The sequence below is a fragment of the Ursus maritimus genome, unplaced genomic scaffold, assembly GCF_017311325.1.
Source record: "Ursus maritimus isolate PB19 unplaced genomic scaffold, ASM1731132v1 scaffold_17, whole genome shotgun sequence".
NCBI classification, from domain to species: domain Eukaryota; kingdom Metazoa; phylum Chordata; class Mammalia; order Carnivora; family Ursidae; genus Ursus; species Ursus maritimus.
Genome location: NW_024424119.1, coordinates 15,728,751 through 15,754,818, shown reverse-complemented (window position 1 = coordinate 15,754,818; position 26,068 = coordinate 15,728,751). Strand labels below are relative to the sequence as shown.

Here is a 26,068-nt window from a genome sequence, read left to right as displayed (position 1 = left end):
TTAGTATCATTTTATTCTGAGCAGATGGTCCTATAGCTGAGAGATGCTGTAATTTTCAGCACACACAGCCTACTGCAGCTGTTCACTTGAATGTTGGCTTAGGAGCTCATTCTTGCCACCTGAACATGGAAATAAATGTGCAATTAAGTGAGGAGTGTTTGTTGTCCTTGCTAAATCCTGCTAATTTCAGTCAATGAACACTTTATATTTTAGATGCCATCCCAATGAGTTAAATTCAAATCTCATATTTGGGGTTCATATAGTTTCTACACATACCCTAACTTTTGAATAGCAGTTTGTTTTAATTGGCCTTGGCCACTGTCATCTTGCAACTCATTGTTTTCATAAATGCTGGGCAAAGGTTAATCCCATGAGTTTTGCTGTGGAAGGTGACCCACAGCTAATATTCTACAGTCTTGGAACAGTTATGCTTCATTAGGAAATTTGAAAACTCCTTTCTCAGTTTCAGATAAATTTGTTAATTGTAATAAAATGCATATCTTGAATTGTTTCAATTTTTTTTTTTTTGCAGATTTCTAAAGATTTCTTTACTTTCCCTTCCTCTTTTAAGTATTCTCTAAGAACACTTACCCAAGAGAGGTAGCATGCGCTTGTAGAAAAACAAAAACAAAACCCATTTCTTTGAAAAGGAAATACAGTCATGGAGGGTATTATAGGTTGTTTGATATTTGATAGGTAGTCTGGATTTTGTCTATTTTTTATCACGATAACACGGATTCTTGTCCAGTCTGACCAGTCTTAATCTGGTCAGTTGACCAGTCTCAATCTATCCTATGCTGCCTTCTTTTATAAACATCTCTTGGCAGTAGAGATTTCTTCCTATATGCTTATCCACTGTTGTGCCCTTTTATTTTTCTTAGGCAATATGCTTTTTAAAAGACTTTTTTCTCTTGTAACACTCTTTCCCTCGACTTTGCTTTTTAAAAATTTTGCCTTAAATTCTTTGCCTTTTATATGTTAGAGAACTTCCCTAAAACTAGCATTCCATCAATTCAGAATTGTCAGTTTTGAGAAGTAGTTCTTTGTGGAGATGAGAACTGTATTGAATGAAATATAAAGGATAATTCTTTCAGTGATGCTTTGATTTTTGGATTCCCCCACAATCTTGGCTGTCCAAAGTAGATAGCTATGGGAAGATGGTTTTAGAGAATCTGGGGCTGTGGTTTGTGACTCTTTTGCTCAAAGGGCATAGCACTGATTTTTGGGGAAACTAGATCCAAATTTGCTTAATAAGTAGATTTTTAGAGTAGCCTGAACAGTTTGAGGCCATTTTCCCCAAATCTGCTATTTATCCTGTATATGGAGTTTATAGGTACTTTATTACTTGCATTTCAACAGGCTTAAGTGCTCAAATGAAAATTCCTTGGGCTGGTCTGTTTGCAAAAGTTGAAATATTTATGTTGTTGTTTTGGTGAACTGGATAGGTTTTTGTTTTTGGGTTGGTTTTTTTTCTTTTCCTTTTTTTTTTTTTTCCCATTTAAAGGTAGAATCAAGGCAAAAACGCCATATTGAATTGTTCGGGGATTCTAGTTTGATGCTGTAGACCAGTTGCTTTGTTGGTGATCTTTGGCTGCCAAGGTTGACAAGAATGGCTTGTTAGATTCTACAAGGTACACTAAGTACTCATAGCTTCTTTTCCAAGTTATCCTACAAATCCTTTTCATGCCCTAACATTTGACATCTGATATTTTTCTTATTTCTTACCAACAGAAGAGGTATAAGATATTGTCAATCAAAAACATTTTCAATATGTAACCAAAACAGTACATGTTGACAAATTTATATTTTTTAAAGTACTCTTGCTCCTTGATTTTAAGTTAATGGATCTCTGTCCATTTTAGAATATTGAAACTCTTAGGCTAACTGAAAAATCTCTTCGGAGTTTGGAAGACCATTTTTTTGTTTGTTTTTTTGGTAGCATGTTAAGCACTTCTGTTTTGTAGTATGATTTTAGTCAGGGTTTAATTCTGTGCCCTTTGGTACTAAATTTCCTCAAGTCTTTGGACACTGCAGGTGAGTAAGGGTATGTGAATAGACCCAAAATGCGGTCCTAGAGAATGTTTAACATTTACAGTGTGCTTTTTTATGCATGTATGGAATATGTATGTGAAAGTATAATTGTGAACTTAAATTGACTAGCTTAACATATGAAGTATAAATTAGCATAGGTGTTACACTTTTTGTTGAAGCTTTATTGTAATTTCAGCAGAACGACTTGTATTTAGTGACAAGTATTTACATTCTTGTTTGGAATCTCTAATAGTTTGTGAAATATGAATTCTGACATTTCTTGTTTTCTCTGTTTTTAGCAGGTAATTGCTGCCATGGAAACACAACTGTCTAATGGGCCAACTTGCAATAACACAGCCAATGGTCCAACCACCATAAACAACAACTGCTCGTCACCGGTTGACTCTGGGAACACAGAGGACAGCAAGACCAACTTAATAGTCAATTACCTTCCTCAGAACATGACACAGGAGGAACTAAAGAGTCTTTTTGGGAGCATTGGTGAGATAGAGTCCTGTAAGCTTGTAAGAGACAAAATAACAGGTATGCAGTTTTATATAGGTTACTCACCTTTAAAGGATTGTGTTTCAGGGTGTGAGAAAATATTAAGTTTACTGCTTATAGATCGTTCAGTGCTGCCGTTTTACCCATCTAGATATTCTCTCTCTTATGGACTACATCAGCAGCGTGAAACTTAGTCTTAAGAGCTTTGTTTTCCTTTTAAAGCATAAAATATTTTTATGGGCAGGTTATATTATAACTAGACTTTTATATATCCTGTACTGTACAATAACATCTTTGAAAAATGTTTTAGAAGTGTGTGTATGTCTGGGACGGAAAGTGTCATGTTGACCTTTAGTTTTTAGTTTTCTGAGTTTATATGATTTAGCATTTTAACAATGAGATACAAGAAGCATCTTCTGTTTGGGAGAAGGGATAAACCTCTTAAAATGTCTTCCTTTAAGTCTGTATGGTTTTGCTTATAATATATTTGACAGAGTAAATAGTAATATTCACATTGTCAATGTATAAATACTTGCACTGATATAACGTGAATGTAGCAAGATCTTAAGTTCTCTTCCTTGACAAGAAAAGGAAAAAGTGGTGTATGAGTGTTCCTCTTATCGTAAAGATAAAAATGAAAAGATGAATAATTTGACCTTTGAATACTACATTGTTGAATATTGGGTAGTGGAAAATGTCCTTAGTATTTTGTAAGATTCAACTAAATATTTAGAATAAGCCAAAACCCTAAATGAGGACCATGTTCTTGGGATACAAGGGTCAATGTTTCCTGCAGGAGTTGTTCTCAAACACTGAAAATGTATGAAGTTAAGTGTAGAAAGACTAACTTTCTCATGTTATTGTTAAATTTGAGTGATGGTGTATTTTAAATTCCCTTATATGGCTTATAACTCAAACTATAAAAGCTAAATATTTGGAATAGGCAAAGAATACCTAAAGGCAGTAAGAAGAGTTTGACCAACAGTCTGAACTTTAGTCCTATGACCTTGGACAAGTCAACTCTTGGCTTCAGGCCTCCCTTGGTAAAATGAGGTAGAGGGCTAAGAAAGGGGTCACACTAGGTGATTTCTGCAGTCATTTTTACTTTGTCTGCGATAGTACCTTTAGGTGTTCTTTTATCAGGACAGCAGGGCTTACTGCCTCTAAGGTGAGTGAGTGAGTTCTTAGAGCTGACACCTCCGCTTGGCCTCACAATTCTGTTTCCTTGAACTACAAATTGAAGCTCACAGAGAGAACATACAAGTAAAAACTAAGTAAAACCTGGTTCTCATCACTCCATACTGAATAGTTACATTTTGACTAGTTACGTTACTTAGATGTTCACCACAATATCATCAGGAAGATTTGTGGGGTTTTTTGTTTGTTTTGTTTTTGAATACTGATAATCAAATGGAGAATATTTTTCCATTTCTTTTTCCAAAATCAGTGTCAGCAGCATATGTGAAACTTATAAACAGTTTTTGAAAAGTTGGAAAAGGTAGAGAACAAATGGCTCTTAGTACATTTGTCCTGACTCTAAATTTTATTACTTTCTTTTTAGCAAAACAGCTTCTTCATATGTGGATTTTGCAACCTCTTTGACATAAATGACTGTGTGATAAATGGTATAAAGGCCATGACATCAGTGGTGTGATTTCTGGTTTGATTGCTTAGTAACTGTCCCTACCACTTAAAAAAAAAATGCTTGAAGTAGGTATACAAATGTTGAATTTTTTGTTATGATACTGTGAGTAGATAAAAATATGAAACAAATCTTACATCCTCTGTATTAGGCATCTTCTGCAGAAAACATTGCAAAGATTTTTTACCTTTCATCTCTTTTCAGTCTTGAATTATCTTAACCTTTCATAAGTCTTTTACTAGAGCTGTTTTATGGTGCAATAAATTTGAATTCTGTGTCTTCATACCCTTTGCTTCCCTGTCTTTAGTGTGATAAACAGTGGTAATAACACCACAGTGCATGGTAATCTGAATTACATGGTTAGATACTGGCAAAGTTGGGTGGCTCAGCCGTTAAGCATCTGCCTTCAGTTCAGGGCGTGATCCCAGAGTTCTGGGATCGAGCCCCGCATCAGGCTTCTCTGCTGGGAGCCTGCTTCTTCCTCTCCCACTCCCCCTGCCTGTGTTCCCTCTCTTGCTGGCTTTCTCTCTCTGTCAAATAAATAAACAAAATCTTAAAAAAAAAAAAAAAAAAGACACTGGCAAAGTGCATTAATATTTGCTGTCCATTTCCTTTATCCTCCACCAACACCCCATTGTCTTTTCAGTGAGAGGGAGCCAATAAAATTTTCCACTGTGGTAAAATTTCTGTTTAAAACCTCTGGTAAGTGGGGCGCCTGGGTGGCTCGGTTGTTAAGCACCTGCCTTCGGCTCAGGGCGTGATCCCAGAGTCCTGGGATCGAGCCCCACATCAGGCTCCTCCGCTAGGAGCCTGCTTCTCCCCCCCCCCGCCTGCCTGTGTTCCCTCTCTTGCTGGCGCTCTCTCTCTCTCTCTCTCTCTCTGTTAAATACATAAAATCTTAAAAAATAAAATAAAATAAAACCTCTGGTAAGCAAATGGAGTACCCAAGAAAATCCACGGTGGGCAGGAGGGTCAAAAGGTGTTTTCTAAGCTTCATTCCAAGAGACACAGCCATACTTGTTCTTCAAAGTAAATGTTCTATTGACAGACAAGTTTGAGATGCTGTCCTTCATAGTTTCCTATTTAAGAGCCAAACCGCAGATCATTAGCATATTAGAAACCACACATTAAAATCGTGCAGTAAAGAAACCAGTTTTCTGGCCTTATTTGACCACAGAACTCATATTGGGGGATATCTCCCCAGTACTAGATTTCCATCGAGCATATTAAAGCTTTTGCTATGAAAGCTTTGAAATCATTTAACAGATTATCAGACATTCTGAAACTCTTCTGTAACCTGTTTATATCAAAGTATGAGCATGTTTCATAAATGGATGTCCATGATAATGAACTATGTATTATAAAAAGGTGAGTAGGTAAATAAGAATACAGAGGACCTCTTCTAGTAACTCTGTTTTGACCTAGTCCACTGACACCTTATTCTTAGTATGGGTTAAAACAGTGTTCAGAAGGGTCTCTCTGACTCATTTAGTTTCAAAGCATAAATTTAAATATATATCTTTTTAAATTATGAGTTTCTTAGTAAGTATTTGTATTGAACAAAATAGTCTAATAAATGTAGATTTCTAAAACTGGATTTTGAATGGTTGTACTTTGCCAAGTGGGCGTATCTTCTTAATAAGCTACTATTAACATATCTAGAAAGATTGAAAGAATTTGTGAGGATTTGGACCCTGCCCTGTGGTGTTTAGCATTACCCGGTTTATGCGGTTTCTCAGTACACAGTAGTAGAGTCAAGTCTGAGATCCTTGGTCTAGTTACCCAACTTATCCTACCTCCTGGGAAGCTTGTATTCTGATTTTGTAGGAGGTAAGCATTAATTGTCTGGATTTTTTTTTTTTTAAGATTTTATTTGTTTATTTGACAGAGAGAGAGAAAGCACCCCAGTGCCCCGAATTGTCTGGATTTTAAGAAAACTATGAGATCACTCTTTGGGAAGAACATTTAAATCGCTCTTTTTCATTTTTCTTCAGTCTTTCCCTGCTTAAATAATGCTGAATTAGGAAACTGTATCTCAGCTTAAAAAAAAACTCTAGTTAGGGAAGTATGTGCCTCTTTCCTGAGTCCTAAAAGAGAGTATATAATTTTTAGATTGTGTTATTGTTGGCAAATTAATGTCACTATTTTCATAGAATGAGGATTAGAAAAATACATTAAGACACCTCTTCAGGGGTGCCTGGGTGGCGAAGTCGTTAAGCGTCTGCCTTCGGCTCAGGGCGTAATCCTGACGTTCTGGGATCGAGCCCCGCATCGGGCTCCTCTGCTGGGAACCTGCTTCTTCCTCTCCCACTCCCCCTGCTTGTGTTCCCTTTCTGGCTGGCTGTCTCTCTGTCAAATAAATAAATAAAATCTTAAAAAAAAAAAAAAAGGCACCTCTTCAGTAGTAAATATAGTAATCTTCTCTTTGGCCTAAATTCTATTTATTATGTTGTTTTTCAGGTCCTTTTTTTGGGCTTATGCCAAGCTTTATGCTTCATCCCATTTCCTGTTTATAGACATTCATCATGAGAAGCTACTGCTGCTTGTACAGTTTAGCTGATGTCGGTCCACCTCTTTGAGTTTATGCACCTTAGAGTCCTTGACACCTGCTGATGCTGCATTCTAGAGGAGTGAAACGGATTTTATGATGCAAGGAATGAGTAATAGAGTGTTAGAATCAGAAACATCCTTGAGGTGACCTTAGCCAATTCCGTCACTTAACAGGTGATCTGAAGCCCAGGTTTGTTTAAATGACTGAATAGTCCAAGACCACATAGCTATTAAGTGGTAGAGCAGGGACCAGAATTCTGGTTTTCTGCTTCTTTCCTGGGATATTTCCTCCTTGCCTCCTGTTAGAGGCTAGACTCTTAAAAAATTAACCACAGGACCAACTGACTGATAAATGTATAGTGGGACACATAACTTGTACAGATCCACTGAGGGGCATCTTGTGATGGGTGTGTCTTCTTCAGAAGGGGAATGGGAGAGTTTTGAGAGGCAGGGGCTGACCGATACATAAAATGAAGGAGAACATCCATGCCTCTCTACAAACTTTGTAGTCTATAGTGGTGAAGTTGGATATTCTAGCTCAGTGATTGCTAAATCTGGCTGCCTATCCTCATGTGAGGGAGTTTTATAAAATATAGATTCTGGAGGCTTTAGGAATCTGTTGTCAGAAAGTTCCCCAGGTGAATTTGACGGGCCAACAAGCAGTTTTGGGAATCAGCCTTTGAAGTATAGTCAGTAGAGTTACCTGCATTGGAATCACTTGGGATGACTGTCAGAAATGCAGCTTCCTGGGCCCTGCCCCAGACCTACTGAATCAGAATCTTTGAAGTAGGGCTCAGAATGTTCCATTTACCTGAGAGGTATCCACTGTTTTTCCTGAACATTTTGCAGGGAGCTAGAACCAGGATATTCCAGGTTTATCTGAACCCTGGCTGGAGATGGGTGGCAGAGTTTTAAAACCACAGTGCTTGAGTTTCAGGGGCTGACCCCTCCCCAGTGGTGGATTCTGATGGGTTAACTCTTGGGGTGCAGGACTAGAGATGTCAAGTTTAGAAGTCACTAGGCTGTGTCTTTACTGAACACCCAACCTGTCCCTGAAAGGGTGTGTGTGCGTGCGTGCGTGTGTGCACACACGCACATGTATAATTGGTTGTCAGAATTCCAAGATAGCCTGTTCTGTCATTGTTACTTTTCCTTTCTTCTAATAGAAGAATGAGAGAAGTATAGTTAGTTGAAGACCTCAGGTAATGAGTGATGCTCCTTTTTATCTTGGTGTGATACCTTCACTATTATTCTAGGAGTTGTTGGAGGTGGGTCCTATGCTGACCCCATCAGCTGTCTGCTGGAATCTTTCAGACAAAAGGGAAAAATAAAGACCCAAACAATCACTCAAGGAGGGACTTTGCCAGTGTCCCTCCTTGGATGATTACCTCTGAACAGACAGTGCCACCTGTGGTAACACAGACTTTCTCCCACCCCCCCTCTTTTTTTTAATAGGAGGGTTCTTAGCTAGATTTAAGTACATCTTTGTTCCTTCCTGAGAATATTCTCCCCTCTTTATTTTTTATTTATTTATTTTTAAAGATTTTATCTATTTATTTGAGAGGGAGAGAGCAGGCATGAGAGAGGGGAAGGGCAGAGGGAGAGGTACAAGCAGACTCCCTGCTGAAGGGCTCCGTCCCAGGACCCTGAGATCACGACCTGAGCCAAAGGCAGGTGCTTAATCAACTGAGACACCCAGGCGCTCCCTCTCCTCCTCTTTTTAAAGACAAACATAATCTTAGCTTTTCAGAATTGAAGCAGTAAGTGGTATTTTATTTTTCTAATACATACCTTCAAATTTAATAGCATTTATTTACTCTGATGAAGTCAATCACAGTGAGCCTCAGGCTGTTTTGAAGAACATTAATTTGAAAAGGTGGTTGTGTGTGTCTGTTACAGTCCTAAAGTCAGCTGTTGAGTGTCCATAGTATCAAGAGATTAAGAATTCTGATTCTTTCAGACAAGTAGTTGAAGAGGGCAGAGTGAGTGGGTGGATGGTCGTAGCTTAATAAACACCTCACATTGCAGACTCTGCGTGCGATTTAATTAGAGATTTAGCAGAAAGGCTGGTGTGTGCTCAGGTCTTCACAAAAACCTTGGCTCTACTAGTAAATGCTTTGGTGGTCCCTAGTGTATTAACGGGTGAAATACAGTACATTTGAATATGGCTATCTTTAGATTTTAGTGATGAAATTTGTATAAAATGAAATTCTTTTTTTTTTTTTTTTGGGTGGGGGTGGTACTGAAGAAACTTTGTATCTTTATTTTCTTTTTCTTTTTTTAAAGATTTTATTTATTTATTTGATAGAGAGAGACAGCCCGCGAGAGAGGGGACACAGGCAGGGGGAGTGCGCAAGGAAGAAACAGGCTCCTAGCAGAGGAGCCTGAGTGGGGCTTGATCCCAGAACACCGGGATCATGCCTTGAGCCAAAGGCAGACGCTTAATGACTGCGCCACCCAGGCGCCCCTGTATCTTTATTTTCTTAATTGTACCTTTGTCTGTTTTCAAAGGTCATGACTAATCAGTCATTTAAAACATTTGTTACCACTACAGAAGCTTTTTAGAAAGTTTTGGAAGAAAAACTTTAAAATTCTATGTTCATTTTTCCACTCAAACCTTGAACTCAGGTTGTTTTATAGAACAAATTTCAATGTCAGCCTTGAGTTATGTAGATGAAGAACTTCAGGATGATGAAATTAGAATTTATCGAATTTAGGAAACTAAATACAGTTCTTTACCATTATCAGGGAGGAAGATCTTTTCCTTAATTCTCGTCGTTTGATTCACAGGCCCTCAGGGACTGAACCTAACAAAAGACAGATTAGACAATGTTTTATGTCAACTCTATCTCAGTAAAACTGGGGGGAGAGTGGATTAATAGAAGAGGCACACAATTTTTATTAGTATTTTGTATGCAGTAGAGTTCACAAAAGAGAATTGAAACTCAAAGAAGTGGTTAAACTTGGGGACTTATACTATTTTACCAAAGGAAAGGAGGGAGGTGTGGATTCTGAGGCTTGATAAATTGTGCGGGAGTGACCAGGAATTACATGGGGGAAACTGACGGAAGGTATTGAGCTGTGTTAGCAAGGTTTGTTTGTACATTTTGGTGCCAGCTCTCCATCTCTGGTGGTGAAAGTTGCTCTCCTCTTTCTGGCACAGGGACAGGGGACCTCCTCACAAGGAAAGTTTGTTACTTCCTTTGTAGGCAGAAGAGGATAGGGAAGAGAACTCTGTGTGTGTTGATTCTTTTTTTTTTTTTTTTTTTTTTAAAGATTTTATTTATTTATTTGACAGAGACAGCCAGTGAGAGAGGGAACACAGCAGGGGGAGTGGGAGAGGAAGAAGCAGGCTCCTAGAGGAGGAGCCTGATGTGGGGCTCGATCCCAGAACGCCGGGATCACGCCCTGAGCCGAAAGCAGACGCTTAACGACTGCGCCACTCAGGCGCCCCTGTGTGTGTTGATTCTTAATTGCCTTCAGCTCATAATAATTCTAGGCCAAAATGGCATATTTGGGGTGGTATCTTCTTGAGGACCCTTTTACCGTGAAATAAGTTTAAGTTAGCAAACCTAAACAAAAAATGTTCTTCTTTGGATATCCTGTGGTAATGCTACCTGAAATGGCTAGTTACTTGGAAGAAAAGACAGCTATCGTGAGGATATAGAAAAGTTTGGAGCAAAGCCATTGCTGATTAATCGGTCAGTCATTTGGATTTTAGTTTCTCTGATTTCTTGATGTTTGTGTTACTTTATGTTATTCCATTAGAAGGAAATGAAGAAAAGTATTGCAGCTTCCTAGAGCTGGTTACACATTTTCCCAGCAGCTTTTTAAGAGTATCTACTGGGAAAATGAGGTTGAACCTAGTGTGTAAATGACGTTTATGAGTTTTGATTCTGTGTTTTGTTGAGCCATATTGTCACTGGGGCTTCTGGAATGATCATGGTTGTCTTGTCAGTAGATTAAGAATAAGCAGTGAGTGCTTTGGCTTGATTCCTTTATTAATTTGGTATAAAACATAAGCTTTGTTAATGTATTCAAGTTCATTGACAATACAGTTGAAGCTCTTCTGTAAGGAGTCCTCCTCTTGAAATTTAGCCAAGTGTGAGTGCATGTGTGCTGTTTGCTATTTCAGATCTTTTCACACTGCTTTTTCTAGTTTTTGTTTACTTCTGCATCAGGAGATTGGTAGCATAGAGTAGAAACCACTTTCAATTTATTATTTAGTGGCTCTCCTAGTAATGATGAAAAAATGTAGATGAGAAAAAAGATGGTGAACTAAATGGGAGAATAAAGAGCCATTAAATTCTGATACAGGATTTCTTCTTCCTTCTGTAATCCACAGAATGTTAAAATCCACTTTCTCACCTGTGAAAATGACTCTTCCCCCCTCCCTTTCTCATGATGTAATACAAAATCAACCTGTTTTTCTTGTGATGGTTTCTATTTCACTGTCTTAGATATTACGCTACCTTTGCATCCGTCTTTGTTTTTTAACTTTGGAAATTTTGAATAGAGCAAAGCATTTTGATTTTGCACCTGTTGGAACATTTCCTTTTAAATATTTCCTGAATAGAATAGTTGATCATTGAAGCTAAAACCATGCTTCACAATTCACCAGCTTCTTCCGAGCTTGTTCCAAGTTAATTGACTTTCAGTGGAGCGCATTGCTGGTACTGAATTTTGAGAGCTGTGGAAACCCTTAGAGCTTGCCTTTTCAACTAAAAAGGTCAGCTTTAAAAAATATTTCCTGGCATTTTACTTGTGAGTGTAGTTTGATTTGTGAGGCCTAAGCAGTGGCTTTAGTTAGCATGTTGTACTCCTTAAAACGTGGTTTCGCTTTTTAAAGTTTTACAGTGTCAATATTTTGACACCATTGAATGTCCTTTTATTGGTGATGGTATCTGTCATCAGCTATATTCTGAGGAGCTTTAAAGCTGTAAAGCAGCATTGGCAGCTCTTCCAAGTATTGTGAAGAAACAGATCCTCAGTTAAAACTGTCTTTTTGTGATCTGACTACTCAGCCTTACATCATATATCATACTGAACTAATTGAGGAAGGGTCATTCTACATTGTTCTAAATAAGAACAGATTCTTACTCAGTAGTGTGCCTCCTTCACGGAAACAAATGCAAGATGGAAGTATTCAATTTAAACTGTGTTCATAGCATTCCTTTGTATCTTTCCTTGTGAAATGGACTTGAATGCAGTGGTAATAGGATTTACCAACCCCTGTGTACACTAGGGTTGTTATTTGCTTAGCTTGGAATCGAGTTCTTAGGATTAACATTAAAACAGAATGCCTGCTACCTGCCACTCCCTAGCTAGGGAGGTGGCCTAATGAGGCTATTTTAGAGGTTTTAGCCTAGAAAGAATGTGTTGTTCATATCCCAGTCTAGCCACTTACTTGTAATGTAGCCTTATATGAGCTATTTGACTCCAAAGTTGAATTTCTTTTATAAAATGGGAAGCTCACAGGCATCTCTCTCTCTCCTGTCCCCTTCTTAGCAGTTAATACACATTCTATTATGACAATTGCAGACTTTTTGCCTTAGGTGAACCAATTTTGAAAAAAATCTTCAAGTAGATCTGGTGCCTTAGAATTCTTACAGTTTCTCAGGCACAGTGTGGGACGAACCCAAAGCTAATGTTCTGTTCTTTGCTTTCTAGATGATTTGACCAAGATAACTGATTTTCTAGAGGTGGGACAAAGTGGGAATAGGAAATTCAAGGCAGGACTTGGGAGCCCAGAAAGATGGTTACTGGTAATACAAGTCTGTATGAACTAGAGTGCTGGAGTGTGGACTTACTGCTCCGTGTGGTATTGTGTGCATGTTACTCAGAATGAATGAGCTTGACTTAAAATATGAAGGTAATCTCAGCTGAGCTTCCCCAGTGGATTATTACTGGCCTGGAAGGTCAGCAAGTTGTTAAATTGAGTCATGAGGTATTGGTTAGATAAAAACTGAGGCTTGTTTTCACTTTTATGGACATCTTCTTCCTTTAAAGTAGTACACCTTTAATATAAAGTGTAAATACTATTCTGAATTCATAAAATAAGATATTCAGGTAGGGAAATGCAGAGACCTGTGTGTTTGGATGTTAAGAAGCCCAGTATTCCTGTAGTGTTAGCAGATCAGAGGACTTAAAAAAAAAAAAATTGCTATCCCTTTGTTTTCTTTCTGTTGGAATATTCATTGAAAACATTTAAAGCCTTGCTTTTATTCAGTCATCACAGACTTTACAGATTTCAGTTTGTGTAAGGGGGGTGGCGATTTCCACGAGGGCATGGTTAACTTAGCAGATGCAATTTTACATCTTGTTTTCCCTTTTTTGTTAAATCCGTATGCATATTGTGAATTAGAGTTTATTTTTAGCTCTTAATGAGTTCTTTTCTCATCATTGTACTTTTTGTTGGAACTCTGTTTTCTACATAATGCTTTGGTTTTGAAGGGGGAGTGTATATGGCTCACAAGTCCTGTAATCCACCCCCAACCTCCTGTCCAGCTCCACAGAAATTTGCATTTTTGCATTTGAGGTGATAGATCCGGTTATTTTTTTACTTTCTAGAGGAGATGTGGTCTTGTCCTTGACTCTTCACAACCTGTTTGACCTTCCTGCTTTATCCTGAGAAAGTCAAATTCTCCTTTTAAAGTAAGGTTTAAAGGAGGCAGAGCAGCATGTAAACAGGCAAACCGGAGTCCTTTCATTATATTCAAGGTCACTGGAGCCTGAGGGAACAATTTTACTTCCTCACATTTTGATGCTTTAAATCCAGTCTTAAGGTGCCACTGGGTCAATAACACAGTGGCCTCCAAGGCATTGTTCTCCATGTCCTCTTTCCTAACCCTGGTACTAGTCCCCGAGAGCTTTTTTCATACCACCGAAATGAATTCTGTAGTTTGCTCTTAGTCCACTTTAAAATGGATCCGAGTAGGTTGGTTACGGTGTGTCAGATCAGTTGTCCCACCGAGTCAGTGGTTTACATTGTCAGTATCAATGGTTTTTGGACAGTCTTCAGCAGTTGGTTTTTTTTTTTTAATTAAATTCTACTTTTAGCTTTTTCTTTTTTACAGTACTTTTATTTTTAACTAGTCTCTGATGCAGAATTGTAACTGTAATTGTTTGAAAGAATATGTGGTCGGTTTTATGTTCTCAACCCTGCAACCTGTTAAGATATTTATGTAAGCTTAAAGGATTAGAATGGGATATCTGTTCAAGTAGTTAGCTTTTAGTGGAAACGTGACATGGGGGAGGAGGGGCATGGCCTGACCAGGGTATCACCAGGTTTTAGGAGATGATACAGAAAGTCTTTGAATAACACCTTCATTAGCCTATAGATCCTGCATTCAGAAAAAACAAAATTCCTTTGGGGATTGTAATAGTGTAATATAGCTCCTGGTCATTTTGTGTTTCCGTAGAATTTTGCTTCCCGTCTTTTAATGTAGATGAGGGTTACAGAGGATGAAAGTGAAGGGTAAGTTAGCTCTGTGAGCAATAATGGAATCCAGGGTCTTGGGGTAACAGGCAAGATCTGGAAGTCATTATGTCTGATGGTAAGATTTTAAATTTGACTGAGGACTATCATTTGTTAAGATATGATAGCTCATATAGTTATCACTGTGATTAACCTTCAGTTTTTTGTTTCTGGATACTCAGTCAAAAGTCTTGAGAATTGCTGGGAATAAGAAGAAATACTGAGTTAATTTCCATGTTTTAAGAGTGCAAGGGCTAAAACGAAGGTGTTCTAGTACCACAGAAGAGCATAATTGAATTGTTTAATTGATGTTTAATGTAATCTTTCACAGTCTGGAGGCTTCAGAAAAAGAATTTGTCCCTCTCTCTTTCTTCAGAAGAATGCTGCTTAGAGGCAGTCAGTCTTTATCTCAGTCTCAACTAATCTCAGAGGGATCCGAAGTTTTTACGTCTTTACGATTTACAGCTGTCTATAGGAGATAAAGCTTTTTAAACACAGTATAAGTTCTACTTCCTTTAGTCTCAGATGTAATTTTTTGAGAGAGAAGTGGAGATCAAGAACCCAGGTAGAGTATGGAAGGCTTTGGGTTAAAGAGATGCATTTCAATGAACATATGTGTTTTCTTGCTAGAAAAATATTCTTGCTTAAGGAAAATGAGATTGATAATCTGAGTATAAATGGACTACCTTAAAAATGTTGGTGTTTATGAGGGCAGCTAGAATAAGCCCGTATTTTATACATTGCATTATGTTTGAGGATAGGGCTTGACTAGTAAGTGATCTGGCACCATATGTAAGACTTTTCAAGTTTTCCCAAAATAAAGGAGATTAGTTTGTAATATGTAACTATTTAGACCCCCCACTCCTTTATACGTAGCAGGGAAGAAATTGTTAGCAACAACATAAGAAAACTCCTTGGCACTAAAGATTATTGAATATTGAAATGAGCTGAAAGACTAGTGAAATCGTCATTTGAGTGGTGTGCTTGTACTTGAATATCTAGCATTTTGTATAGCACTCAGCAGCCTAGGAGGCTCTTTAACATGACTGATTGGAATGTTCTGGTAGGAATTGATTTGTGTAACTTACTTGACAAGGGCAAGGTAGATAGTGGAGGCACAGGGGTGAACATGAGAGAGTGCATAGAGCCCAGCTTTTTTCCACAGATGAGGTGCCCTTTCAAAGAAGTGCATCTTAGGGCTGAGTTAGCTGGAGGCCTTACACTCCCAGCCCCCTTTTCTTTAGGGGACACTTTGTGGCAAAAAGACAGATTTTTCTGAATGAGCTACCTTATGCCATGTGTTTTTGCCCTAATCTTGAAATATGTTTGCAGAGTTGCCATGTGATGTGACCCAGATAGCTTAGAAGCTCTGTCTGGAGAGGTTGCTTCCCCCACATCACATGTCCTTATTATTATTTAATCTGGTGTCGTAAAAACACAGCATCTTCCCCAAGAGTGAGCCTCAGATACGTAATCGGGTAACTTCAGTAATAGCAGGTGAAAGCAAGAATAATTTTAAAAGTCCTTAAGGTAGGATGCCTGGGTAGCTCAGTCAGTTAAGCATCTGCCTTCAGCTCAGGTCTTGATCCCAGGATCCTGGAATCGTGCCCTGCGTCGGACTCCTTGTTGGGAGGCTGCTTCTTCCTCTCTCTCTGCCCCGGGCTTGCTCACTCTCACTCTGTCTCAAAGAGATTTAAAAAGAACTTAAAAAAAAAAAAGTTCTTAAGATAAATTAAAAGTTTAGGTGTACTACTTTTATTTATTTTAAAGTTTATTTTTTAGTAATCTCTGTACCCAGTGTGGCGCTTGAACTCACGACCCCGAGATCGAGTCGCATGCTCTGCCAGCTGAGCCAGCCAGGCACCCTAGGTGCACTTGTTGAATAAAATTCTTTTTCCCACCATCTTGCTTTAGGTTCATGGGTACTTGAGATGATAAAATGGTAGTAAGTTAAAAGGATTATTTTTGTGTTTAGGTTTTTCCTGTTTCGTGGGGGAAATTGTGTCCAGAGTTAGCAGCAGTGGTCAGATAGACTGAGTTGTGGAGTATATGATTTGCATATTTCCTTTTTAATATACTTTTTCGTCAGTGGTAAGAGAGCAGCCTCTGTGCTTCTCCAGGTGATGGTGCATTTACTGTGATGCTGATGAAGACAGGGCCACTTCACTTTTGTGTGCTAATGAGTCATTGTCTGAGCAAAATCCTGTAAGCATTTGCTTCTTAATTACAGTGTGTGAATTTTAAATTTGGAGATCACAATAGTTAATCTTTTCAACTTTTAAACTAGGTTATTTTGTCAGAGATGCTTATGTGTGATATGAATGTGGCAATCATGGGAGCCAGACCATTTTGTATTTCTTTTTAGAAGCCATCTGTTAATTGGTGGGCAAATTGCCCTATGGTCTCAGAGTGGTTTGCTGTAACATAGCTGTCCCTTAGCAAAAACAAAATGGATATTTATTTCTGTCCGGGTACCTCTTTGACTTAATTTGTAGCCATGGTTCCCATCTGACCTGCAGCTTTTAAACTTCCACCTTGTACTACTGGCTTCCTCTATAGATTTTCTCTTTACTGGTTCAGAGAGGGCTTTCTTGAGGTCCTTGAAGCTGTGTCTGCAGAATTTAAAATACGTTTCCTTTATAGTCAGCATTTATACCCTAACCTGACCAAACACAATTGGTCTGTTTGGGGATTTCTCCTAAGTATAAAAATCAGTGCTTTTATGTGACTATTTTAAGTTGAGGGGGAGGGGAAAAAAACAAAACAAAACCATGTTCCTCATATCCTCTTGAAAATGTAACTGCCTTTCTTTATTAAATATAAACTAAACAAAATGTGCTGTACAAAAGAAAAGGAAAATCACATGTTATTTATACCTAAATCTTTGTGTCAGTTGGGGACAGTGGATGTCCTTTGGAATTTTACTTCCTTTGTCTTTGCTAAAAATATCTCTAATTTAATTATGGTCTTTCTTTATTGAAATAAAATGAACCAAAGTGGAGCGTTGTCCTCAAGTGAAAAGCCTTGTTACATATATTGAGTATACTTTATCAATGATACAGATAAGAAGGTGAAATGATACATGTTTTTACTTTATTTGAAACTTTTTTTCCCCCAAATGATGATGTGATGCTATCCAGGGTCTCCCGGCCCTTTTTTTAGTAGGCCCCACACCCAGTGTGGAGCCCAACACAGGGTTTGGACTCATGACCCTGAGATCAAGACCTGAGCTGAGATCAAGAGTCAGAAGCTTAACTGACTGAGCCAGCCACACGCCCCCAGGGTCCCCTTCTTAAACGACCCAGCCTTCCCCTCTTTCTCATTCTCTTTTTCTTTTTTGACTTGGTATCACCATTTGTATGTGTAGGATTTAGGTATGTGGATGCATCAGAAATTACGCATAACCTTGTGTTAGCTACACAAAATGTCAAAGTAAGATTTAATGCTTTGTGTTTGTTTATGGTACTATTAACATTTTCCACTCATAACAACAACTTAACTGGGGTTGGGGGGGGAGGATTCAGGTATATGTATTTTTACAGCTTTGTAAAGGAGGTCTTGGAAAATCATAAGTCTTCCCTGGGTAGTCAAGTTGGGTTTTGGTGTTTGATGGCTGGGGTTATCCATATCTGTTAGCTGCGTAGTGAATGAATATTCGAGAGGCTGTTGGGTTGGTGCTCTGTGTTAACTGCTGAGTATTAAGGTTCAGAAGGTTCCTTGTCTTTGTTACTCTTAGGAAGGTGAGAAGTTACGCCATAGAAGTACAGAGCTACAGGGGTAGGAGGGTTTGTCTTTGATTCCATTCCTGGCCTTTATTATGGAAGGCCCACTGAAGGAAAAGAGTAGTTGGCCCAAAAGTTCAATTTTGGGTGTAGAGGGCTTAGAATGAGTTAATCATGCTTAGTCTAAGGTCAGAGTAGAGGCTCAGAGAAGGGCAGCATGAGCAAAATGTTTTGTGGAATAGGAGAATAAGGAATAGATAGGAGGTTAGCCATTTCAGATTGGGGCAGTTTGTAGGGATTTGTGAAAGAGGTCATGGGTTTTTATCCTGTAATTTTTGTTTTTTAGAGATCTCTGGGGACTTGAATGAAAGGCATTTGGGTCAGATTCCTTTCTGGCCTATCAGAGAATTTCTTCCTTAATGGTCTTCTTGATCTTAGATCTGTATGTCCTGATTGTTCTAGGCTTCCAAAGTTAACCTCCCTAGATTTCTCTGTTTCTTTCTCATCTTTCTTCATTGTCCCTCCCTGCTTGGTGCATGCTGCAGTATGACCACTACCGACCTTCATGTAGGGGCACCCCTGTTACTACGGTCTTCTTCCTTCTTCGCAGACCATGTGCTGTTCGTTCAGCGTGCCTTTGGTCCGACCATCTCCTCTTTCTCTACACATTAGCTCTTCTCCGTATGCCTAGTTCCTTATTTCTCTGTCAAGAAACTCTTAAGTTTCTTCTGTTTCAGCCAACTAAATATATCTTTTGCAAGTTTGTGCTGGTTGAACATGAAACTCCAGTGATTAACCATAGATGTTGCATGTTCATTAGGTGCCTGCATCTCCCTTGTTTACTGTCATGCTTTATATTTTTGAACAAAGATCTTAAGAGGGCAGAAAGCATGTGGTATTGATCCCACCTGCTTTTCTTCAGCTAGGAAACCACACTGTGCGTATAAAAGCATTTTAATGCAATCTGCTGACGAGAGAAGTGTCTTGTGTGGGAGACAATTTTGGCAGTAGCAAACATGTTTGGCTTTAGCCATAAGAATTGCTTTCTGAGTTTCTGGAAAAAGAGTATGCAAATCAAGTCCTGTTTTAAATGAATCTTTTTATAATGTGGATATCTCTAATCTGTTTTGTAATGATGGATTTGTTTTGAGGATTTAAATGGTTTGTGCACCTGCAGCATGCCATTCCTTTACCCCCCCCCCACTCCCTTGCAGGTTTTTTTTTTTCTTTTGTACATAGTGTCTGGATGGATTAGGAAAGAGTGGTGAAGTTCCAGTCAATCGATTACATGACAACAAGAAAAAAATTGCAGGTGTATTTGGAGGTTATGAATATCCTGGTTGAAAACATATGACCTTTGGATGCACAGGACTCTGCTTCAGTGTAATTCCCAAACTTGGCCAAAGGCAGTGAAGTGTATGCCGGGAAAACCAACTTTGGAAAGGTCAACCCTGGCTTTGAAGAAACCTACCATTAACCAGCTAACTGTGTGCCTTTAGCAACTTAATTAGCATCTCTGGGCCTCCAAATCATAACTGTAGAATTGCTACAGCTCTGTCTACACAGAGCTTTTATGAGAATTAAATATGAGTATGTGTAAGACTTAAAAGTTGCTTGATGGCAGTTTATAATTAAGCATTGGTACTGTTTGTTTCTAGAAAGCTTAGATAAAAGCAGTCATGGACCAGTAGGAACAGACTTACTGAGCTTTTTGTATTGGAAGGCTTTGGCTGGTGAACTTTTAACTCTGGTTGAGAGAGAGGTTTTTTTTTTGTTTTGTTTTGTTTTTGGTTTTTTTTATTTAACACAAACTATTATGTGTTCAAGAAGAAAATTTACCTCTTGCCAGATTTCTCTTTTAATCAGGTGGAAGTGGTGGGATTTGTAGACTAATATTTCCCATTGTTCTGGACAAAACAGGGAGCTCTTCATAGTGGTTTGCGAGATTCTTTGACAGAGTTTCAAAGGGTACTGAGCTAATTCTAGTGCTTTAGGACACTTAAATTTTTTTTCTTGCAATATCTAGAAAATAATGTCTTACAAAGAGAAAAGCACATTAAGAAGCTGTGCTGCTTTTGATGGACTGCTCACCAGTGTGTGTGAGTGTGTGCGCGTGCACGTGTGTGCGTAAATTGACACCAGCTGGTAGCGCAAGCAACAGCAGATGCCCTTTTTACTCCTGCAGTTGTTAACTGGTTTCTCTCTTTACCACAACAATATTTTGAGATACACAGTTCTTCTGGCCTCATCTCAAATGATATTTATTCGAACAACTTCATTGCCTTTTAGGAAATTACCAGATAAAGCAAATAACTCACGCCTGTGTATAGAATTAAAAGAAATTTGTATAGAGGCGCCTGGGTGGCTCAGTCTGTTAAGCATCTGACTCTTGATCTCAGCTCCAGTCTTGATCTCAGGGTCACAAGTTCAAGCCCTGTGTTGGGTTCCATGCTGGATGTTGGGTCTACTTATTAAAAAAAAAAAAAAAAAGAAAAAAAAAGTGTATGGAATTAATTAAATAAGAAATGAGAATATGGCAGTGGACCTAGATCTGCTGAAAGTAGTTTTCCCTTAGCTCAGAATTGTTGATTTTGTTGTGTTTTTTTGTTTTTTTTACAGAAAAACTTGCTAGGGTTTTTTGTTTGTTTATTTTGTTTTGTTTTTTTAACTGTAATGTCTGACTTTCTGGCCACCTGCCAGTTTTTTGGCTTTTGCTCTCGTTATGGGGGCAGTTTCCAGTATTTAAGGTAGCACTGCTGATTTTTCTTTGAGGGCAACTTCCTGAATTGGTAAGTAATGAGGGCTGGCTTTTATTTTAACTGTGGTGTTGAGATGCTGCAATAGCTCACTCTGTCTCTAGCTAGCGAACCTCCAAGGTGAAGTCTTATCCCAAGATGTACGTGCTGGAGCAGTTGGTTTATTTTCCTCACTTTGGATAAAGATCATCTTTCCTAATTTTCCTGGTCTTGGATGCAAGACATCTTAGTATCCATGTGCAGTACTCACGAATTTAATATGCTGTTGCTGTTCTCGATAGCCTAAGACCGAATTGTGTGGGAGTTCTTAATGTTGTCTGAAATTGTGATGTATTAAGAATCCAGTTTCACCAACTTAAGCAAGGTCACGCTGCATTGCTAGCAGATTCATAATTACTGGGATTGGAACCATAGGAAAGTAGAGCTCTACCACTTGCATAATCAGAGGACAGATATGGCGATTAAAAATTAACTTGAAAGGAAAATGCCTTGGTGCTGAGGATGTTAAGAGCTCCCTTTAGAATTAGGCTGCTTAGGTAATATTTACCAAATGATCACTATTTACAACTTTGATTTCAGCAGAAAAGTTACAATTTAAACTCTCCTCTGTTATCTCAATATATCTGTGAAGTCCTAAAGATCTTTTTAAAATATTGGGGCATTTTAGTCTTAGGCCAGCTTTATTAACATTTGGGTGGAAGATAAGTCTTCGAGTGAGCCATCTGTTTTCTGTATTATGTGAGTGTCTAGGTTGAATTCTCCTTCCTTGTGCTAATCCCTGGTAATGTCCTTTGGGAAGCTGGTAAAAATGCTCTGAGCTTTCAGGGAGGCTGGCTTGTTTTGTAGTAATAGGATCTCACTAGGCTTCTGCCTCACAATTTGATCTTCCTCATTAGAGGGCAGCTAGGAGGACCTGTTTAATTTGACCTGAGTTAGTTGAGTGTTTAAATGAAAGGTCTTGCTGCATCTGTTTTGCAGCATCTGAGGAGACTCGGGCTAAGTCAGGAATTAAAATTTGGAGAGAAAACGTGACTGGAGAGGATTGCATCCCTCTGCTCTCCTAAGATTCTCTCAAACCTTTCCCCTGACGTGGTATCCGCGTGGTTTTGATACACATCAGATCTGAGATATTAAGAGAGCTCCTTTGTAAAGTCTGGTGCTCCTGCCTTCGATGGCAGAGTTGCAGTGCACAGCCTGTCTGAACAGACACACATAACCAATGCCCAAGAACAGAAAGTCCATCTGAAGAAACACAACACATTTGCAACTTTATTGTGTGTTTGGGGGAGGAGGAGAGAAGGGTGGTTACAATGAGGGAAAGGGGTAGGTCTGTCTTTAAAAACAAAAATTGCACCCCCGCCCTTTCCCCTGGAGTAAACTTGTTTTCTTAATTCAAATTATTTGCTTTTTTTTTTTTTTTGGTTAGGGGATGAAGTTTTATATAGGGGCCGCATTTGGAGACAGTGAATCTTTTCACTTTTTTTAAAGTATTACATTATTAGACCTCAGATTGCCAATAGTCTTGCTTGTCAGAGAGGACCATAGTGACCTGTTTCTGCTAACTGTGGGATTTAGAAAAGATTCATGCTGCTTTTGTCCTTTTTTATTTCATAAAACATTGCTACTGCTCTAAATGAAATAATAGATACACATCAATCAGTGTAGTCACCTTTTATTGTTGATTCAACTACCAGGTTTTTACAGAATTCACTCTGCATTTTATTTGACTTGTACATGAATAGTCTCGGCAGACTTAATTATATTAGTGAAAAAGCACTTTCAACAAAATTATATGCTGGCATCCCATAATTCATACTTACAGATTTGTGAAACAGATTTATGTAAATCTATCAAATTACTCTAGGTGACATTATTTTTTAAAACTGAGATTTCATTTAAATGGTATTTGTAGAAATTTTTCATGAAAAATTTTACATGAACTATTTTTAAAAAATACATCTCACATCACTCCCTTATAAGGACAAAACACTGTAACATTTGAACACCTTTGTTCTGTAGTCCTTCTAGAACAATGTAGGGACATGGGGAGCAGGGTATCTCTCCTCCAAACCATAATTTCCTGAAAGGCAGATGGCTGTTCCTTTGTTCATTAGCTTTTTTGTTCATTCATTCAATTAACATGAAGTTAATAATCTGTGCTAGGGTTTTCTATGTCATGAACTATGCTTAGCATGCCCTTGCTCAACAGTTTAAAGTGGGGTTGGGGGACAGTAATCCAAGCTGACTCACTACACATGTGTACTAAAATAAAGGTATATAAGGGCTGTGGAAGGACTGAGGGGCATTGAACGGTGTGTACTGGGAGTGGGACAAGTTGTGTCAGGAAAAGGGTCTTAGAGAACATCTCAAAGGATATGTGGGAGTTGGCCAGTTCGAGATGTGTATTCTAGGCACAGGGAACTGAATGTGCATTTTAGGGTATGTGTGGAGGAGTAGTGGAAGTAAGCAAGAAGCCAATGACCACCTTGGAAACCAGAACATAATTGGATTGTCTTTTGGGAAGATCATCTGGGCAACATCATGGTGGAGGACAGCTGGTTTAGGAGTTCACAGGAGTCTAGGGAAGGGGTGATGGCTTAGGGTATTGTAGCAATAATCCAGGTTAGAATAATACTTGAGGACCTGTGCTAATGCAGAGGGGGTGGGGAGGAGGGGCAGAGTTAGCTGGTAGAACTGGCAGGGTGGGGATACCCCTGTGGGATACCCCTTGCACTGAAGTCCATCTTACAAAGCTTTCCTCTTAGACTCTGAGTTACTCCTTCAAGTCTTGGATCAACTGTCATCTTCTGGATGAGGCCCACTCTATTTAAATAGCAGCCCTGACCCCTCTCCCCCCACACTCCTCTCTGCTGCTTTTATCTCCTTAGCCCTTATTTTCTTCTAATACACTGTGGATCTTGTTCTTTTGTCTCCTTCTTGCTGTATGTAGGGTTTTTTGTTTTTTCCCCAAAGATTTTATTTATTTTAGAGAGCCAGAGTGCCAGTGAGCATTCCAGCAAGTGGGGGGAGGGGGCAGAGGGAGAGGGATGGAGAAAGAACCTCAGGCAGACTCCCTGCTGAGCACAGAGCCTGCCGAGGGGCTTGCTCTCAAGACCCCGAGATCACCCTGAGATCACCCCCAAGATCACCCTGAGATCATTACATGAGCCAAAATCAAGAGTTGGATGCTTAAGTGACTGAGCCACCCCAGTGCCCTAGGATTTAAGTTTTTATGAAGAGGAACTTTTGTCCTTGGGGACTAGCAGAAAGTACACTTTCTATAATTGTTGAATAAACAAATGCTCAATGTTGGTAAGAAATACGTAGGATGACTTTTTGTAATACAGTATTTTACTTTCCACAGTTCCATGTTGAGAAGGGTCTCACTTGATATTAGTTGGATAAAATTAATGTACTAGGTTTATGATCAAGAATTATGGAGGTCTATTACCTTTACCTTTAAACCTGAGGGGGTAATTTAATATTCTGCACATTGGTAGTAATTTGAAATAGAAAAGACTAAATAAAGTGACCTTTGAATTAAATGGGTCCAGAAGATTGTGTATTTTTAATTAAAATATGCAATTAAATTTTTAATTAAAGTATGCTATTAAAAGCAATGTAGGTGGCAGGGGAATGGCTGCTGCTTTGAATTACACACAGTTTGGGATAAATTGGAGTTTACCGTGTGTCCCGCCAGCACTTTGTTACCATAAGGACTTTTCCTGTTTTCCTCTTCCTGCCCTGACCCCTACGTGGCTCTTGATGGACCTTGGTCCCATTCAGAGGCCTGTGGAGTGCTTCAGCTCTGTGCTTTAGACCACTTGACTGTGGCTCTACGTAGCCTGCCTCTAACTGTTCTCCTCATGCCAGGAGCAGTTTGTAAGTGATTTTTCTACCTCTTGTGAAGAAGGGATCTTCTTCTGTGGCATATATATTAGATTAAAAAGGACAATGTAAAGCAGAAGGCATTTGCACACGCAGTGTTTAGAATACATGTGCTGAAGTATGGTATTGACCTGGAGTCTTCAGTGCCTGTGTGGAGGTCTTAGGCCATATAACTGTTCATGTGGCGTTTTCTCTGTAGTGGCATTCTAGAATCCTTGCCATGGCTGTTCGGACTAAGGCTTGGATTAGTGCTTCCAAAAATCCCTACAAGCCTTGAGACCACAGGTAGCCTGTTTTGATAGTTGGGGATAAGTGATGTTGACATTATTCTTGATGTCCAGTTACCAGAAGGAATTTTTTTTTGGCTTTTAAAGTTAGGATTTATTTGTCTTGAAGTCCTTTTTGGAAGAGACTTAGCTTTGTCATTTTGTTCAGTTTTCTTTTAATCATGTGTGGTTTCTTTATCCTTGGAATTTAAATGTAGAGCTTTATAAATTTTTTTTAAAGAAAGGATTCTTGGTTTTGGGATTATCAATATGCAAGTTCTAAATTCAGAATGATTTCAAAACTAGATTTGGATGGTATGGATAGATCATGCTTGGTTTCCAAGCCTTCCCTGGTGGTTTATGACTGTTACTAACTGATGAATACAAGAGTGGGAAACTGCGGACCTTGGCTAAATAATTTTTTTTTGATTTTTGGCTCGATACTGCTTTTATTTTTAGAAAATCTGCACTCACCTAGGATAACCTGAAGTGAAGTAGTCACTATATAATATAAGATGCAATTTACTTTGCCATAGGAATGAATAATAACATTGAAATTTATATATAGTGAAACTGATATTTGCACATGAAGTACGGGAGTTTGAGACAGTGGGCAACTGTCTCAAAACAGTTGTGGTAGAACCTCTTCAAAAATGCCTGGTTACTTTATACTTCAAGCATATTAAAGATGGTCTGGGTTCATATATATATTGGGTGCAGAATAGCCTAGCATTTGAGAGTCCTGGATTCAAATCCTGACTACTACTTCCTACCTGCTTTTTTTATTTGCGGGAGCTGAGTGACCTTGCCCAGCTTCAAAAATCGTATCTCCCTTACAGGAGAGGAAAATGAGTACCTCACACGCTACATGTGAGGCTAAAATTAAACAGTGAAACCCACGCAGCTGGAAGGTGGAATTGGGGGGGAGTCTTGCCTGTCCTGGTGTCATCCATGAAACCTTTATGTATTGTAAACATTCAGTAATACCTGAAGATGAAAATCGCTCAGGTTCCTAACTCCCTTGTACTTTTCAGGGCCAACTGCTAATTCATCTACTATAGTGGATTTAGCAGCAAATATCTCCTTTTGTATGATCTTCCTCAGATTAATAGTAAAATTTTGCTTACCGCAAACACATTCTAATTGATGGGTGGTGCTTTTCCTAATAATGCCACTAAGCAAATTAGAAACTCTGTGGAGGAGAGGTCATTTAGGGATAAAATGTTGTCTAA

The 26,068-nt window shown here is 38.8% G+C and overlaps 1 protein-coding gene across 10 annotated transcripts in view; it reads left to right on the top strand.

Annotated features, from left to right (window-relative positions):
* The window catches only part of ELAVL2 (ELAV like RNA binding protein 2), a 68,428-nt gene that overhangs the window by 1,814 nt on the left and 40,546 nt on the right, over nucleotides 1-26,068 (top strand). For 6 of the 10 annotated variants that reach the window (XM_008695073.1, XM_008695072.1, XM_040631484.1 and 3 more), the window contains exon 2: nucleotides 2,331-2,574. In XM_008695073.1, coding sequence (XP_008693295.1) covers nucleotides 2,331-2,574 — 244 coding nt within the window. Of the gene's footprint in view, nucleotides 1-2,330; nucleotides 2,575-26,068 lie in introns of those variants that run through there. The other 4 variants (XM_040631482.1, XM_040631481.1, XM_040631485.1 and 1 more) reach the window with 2 other exon arrangements.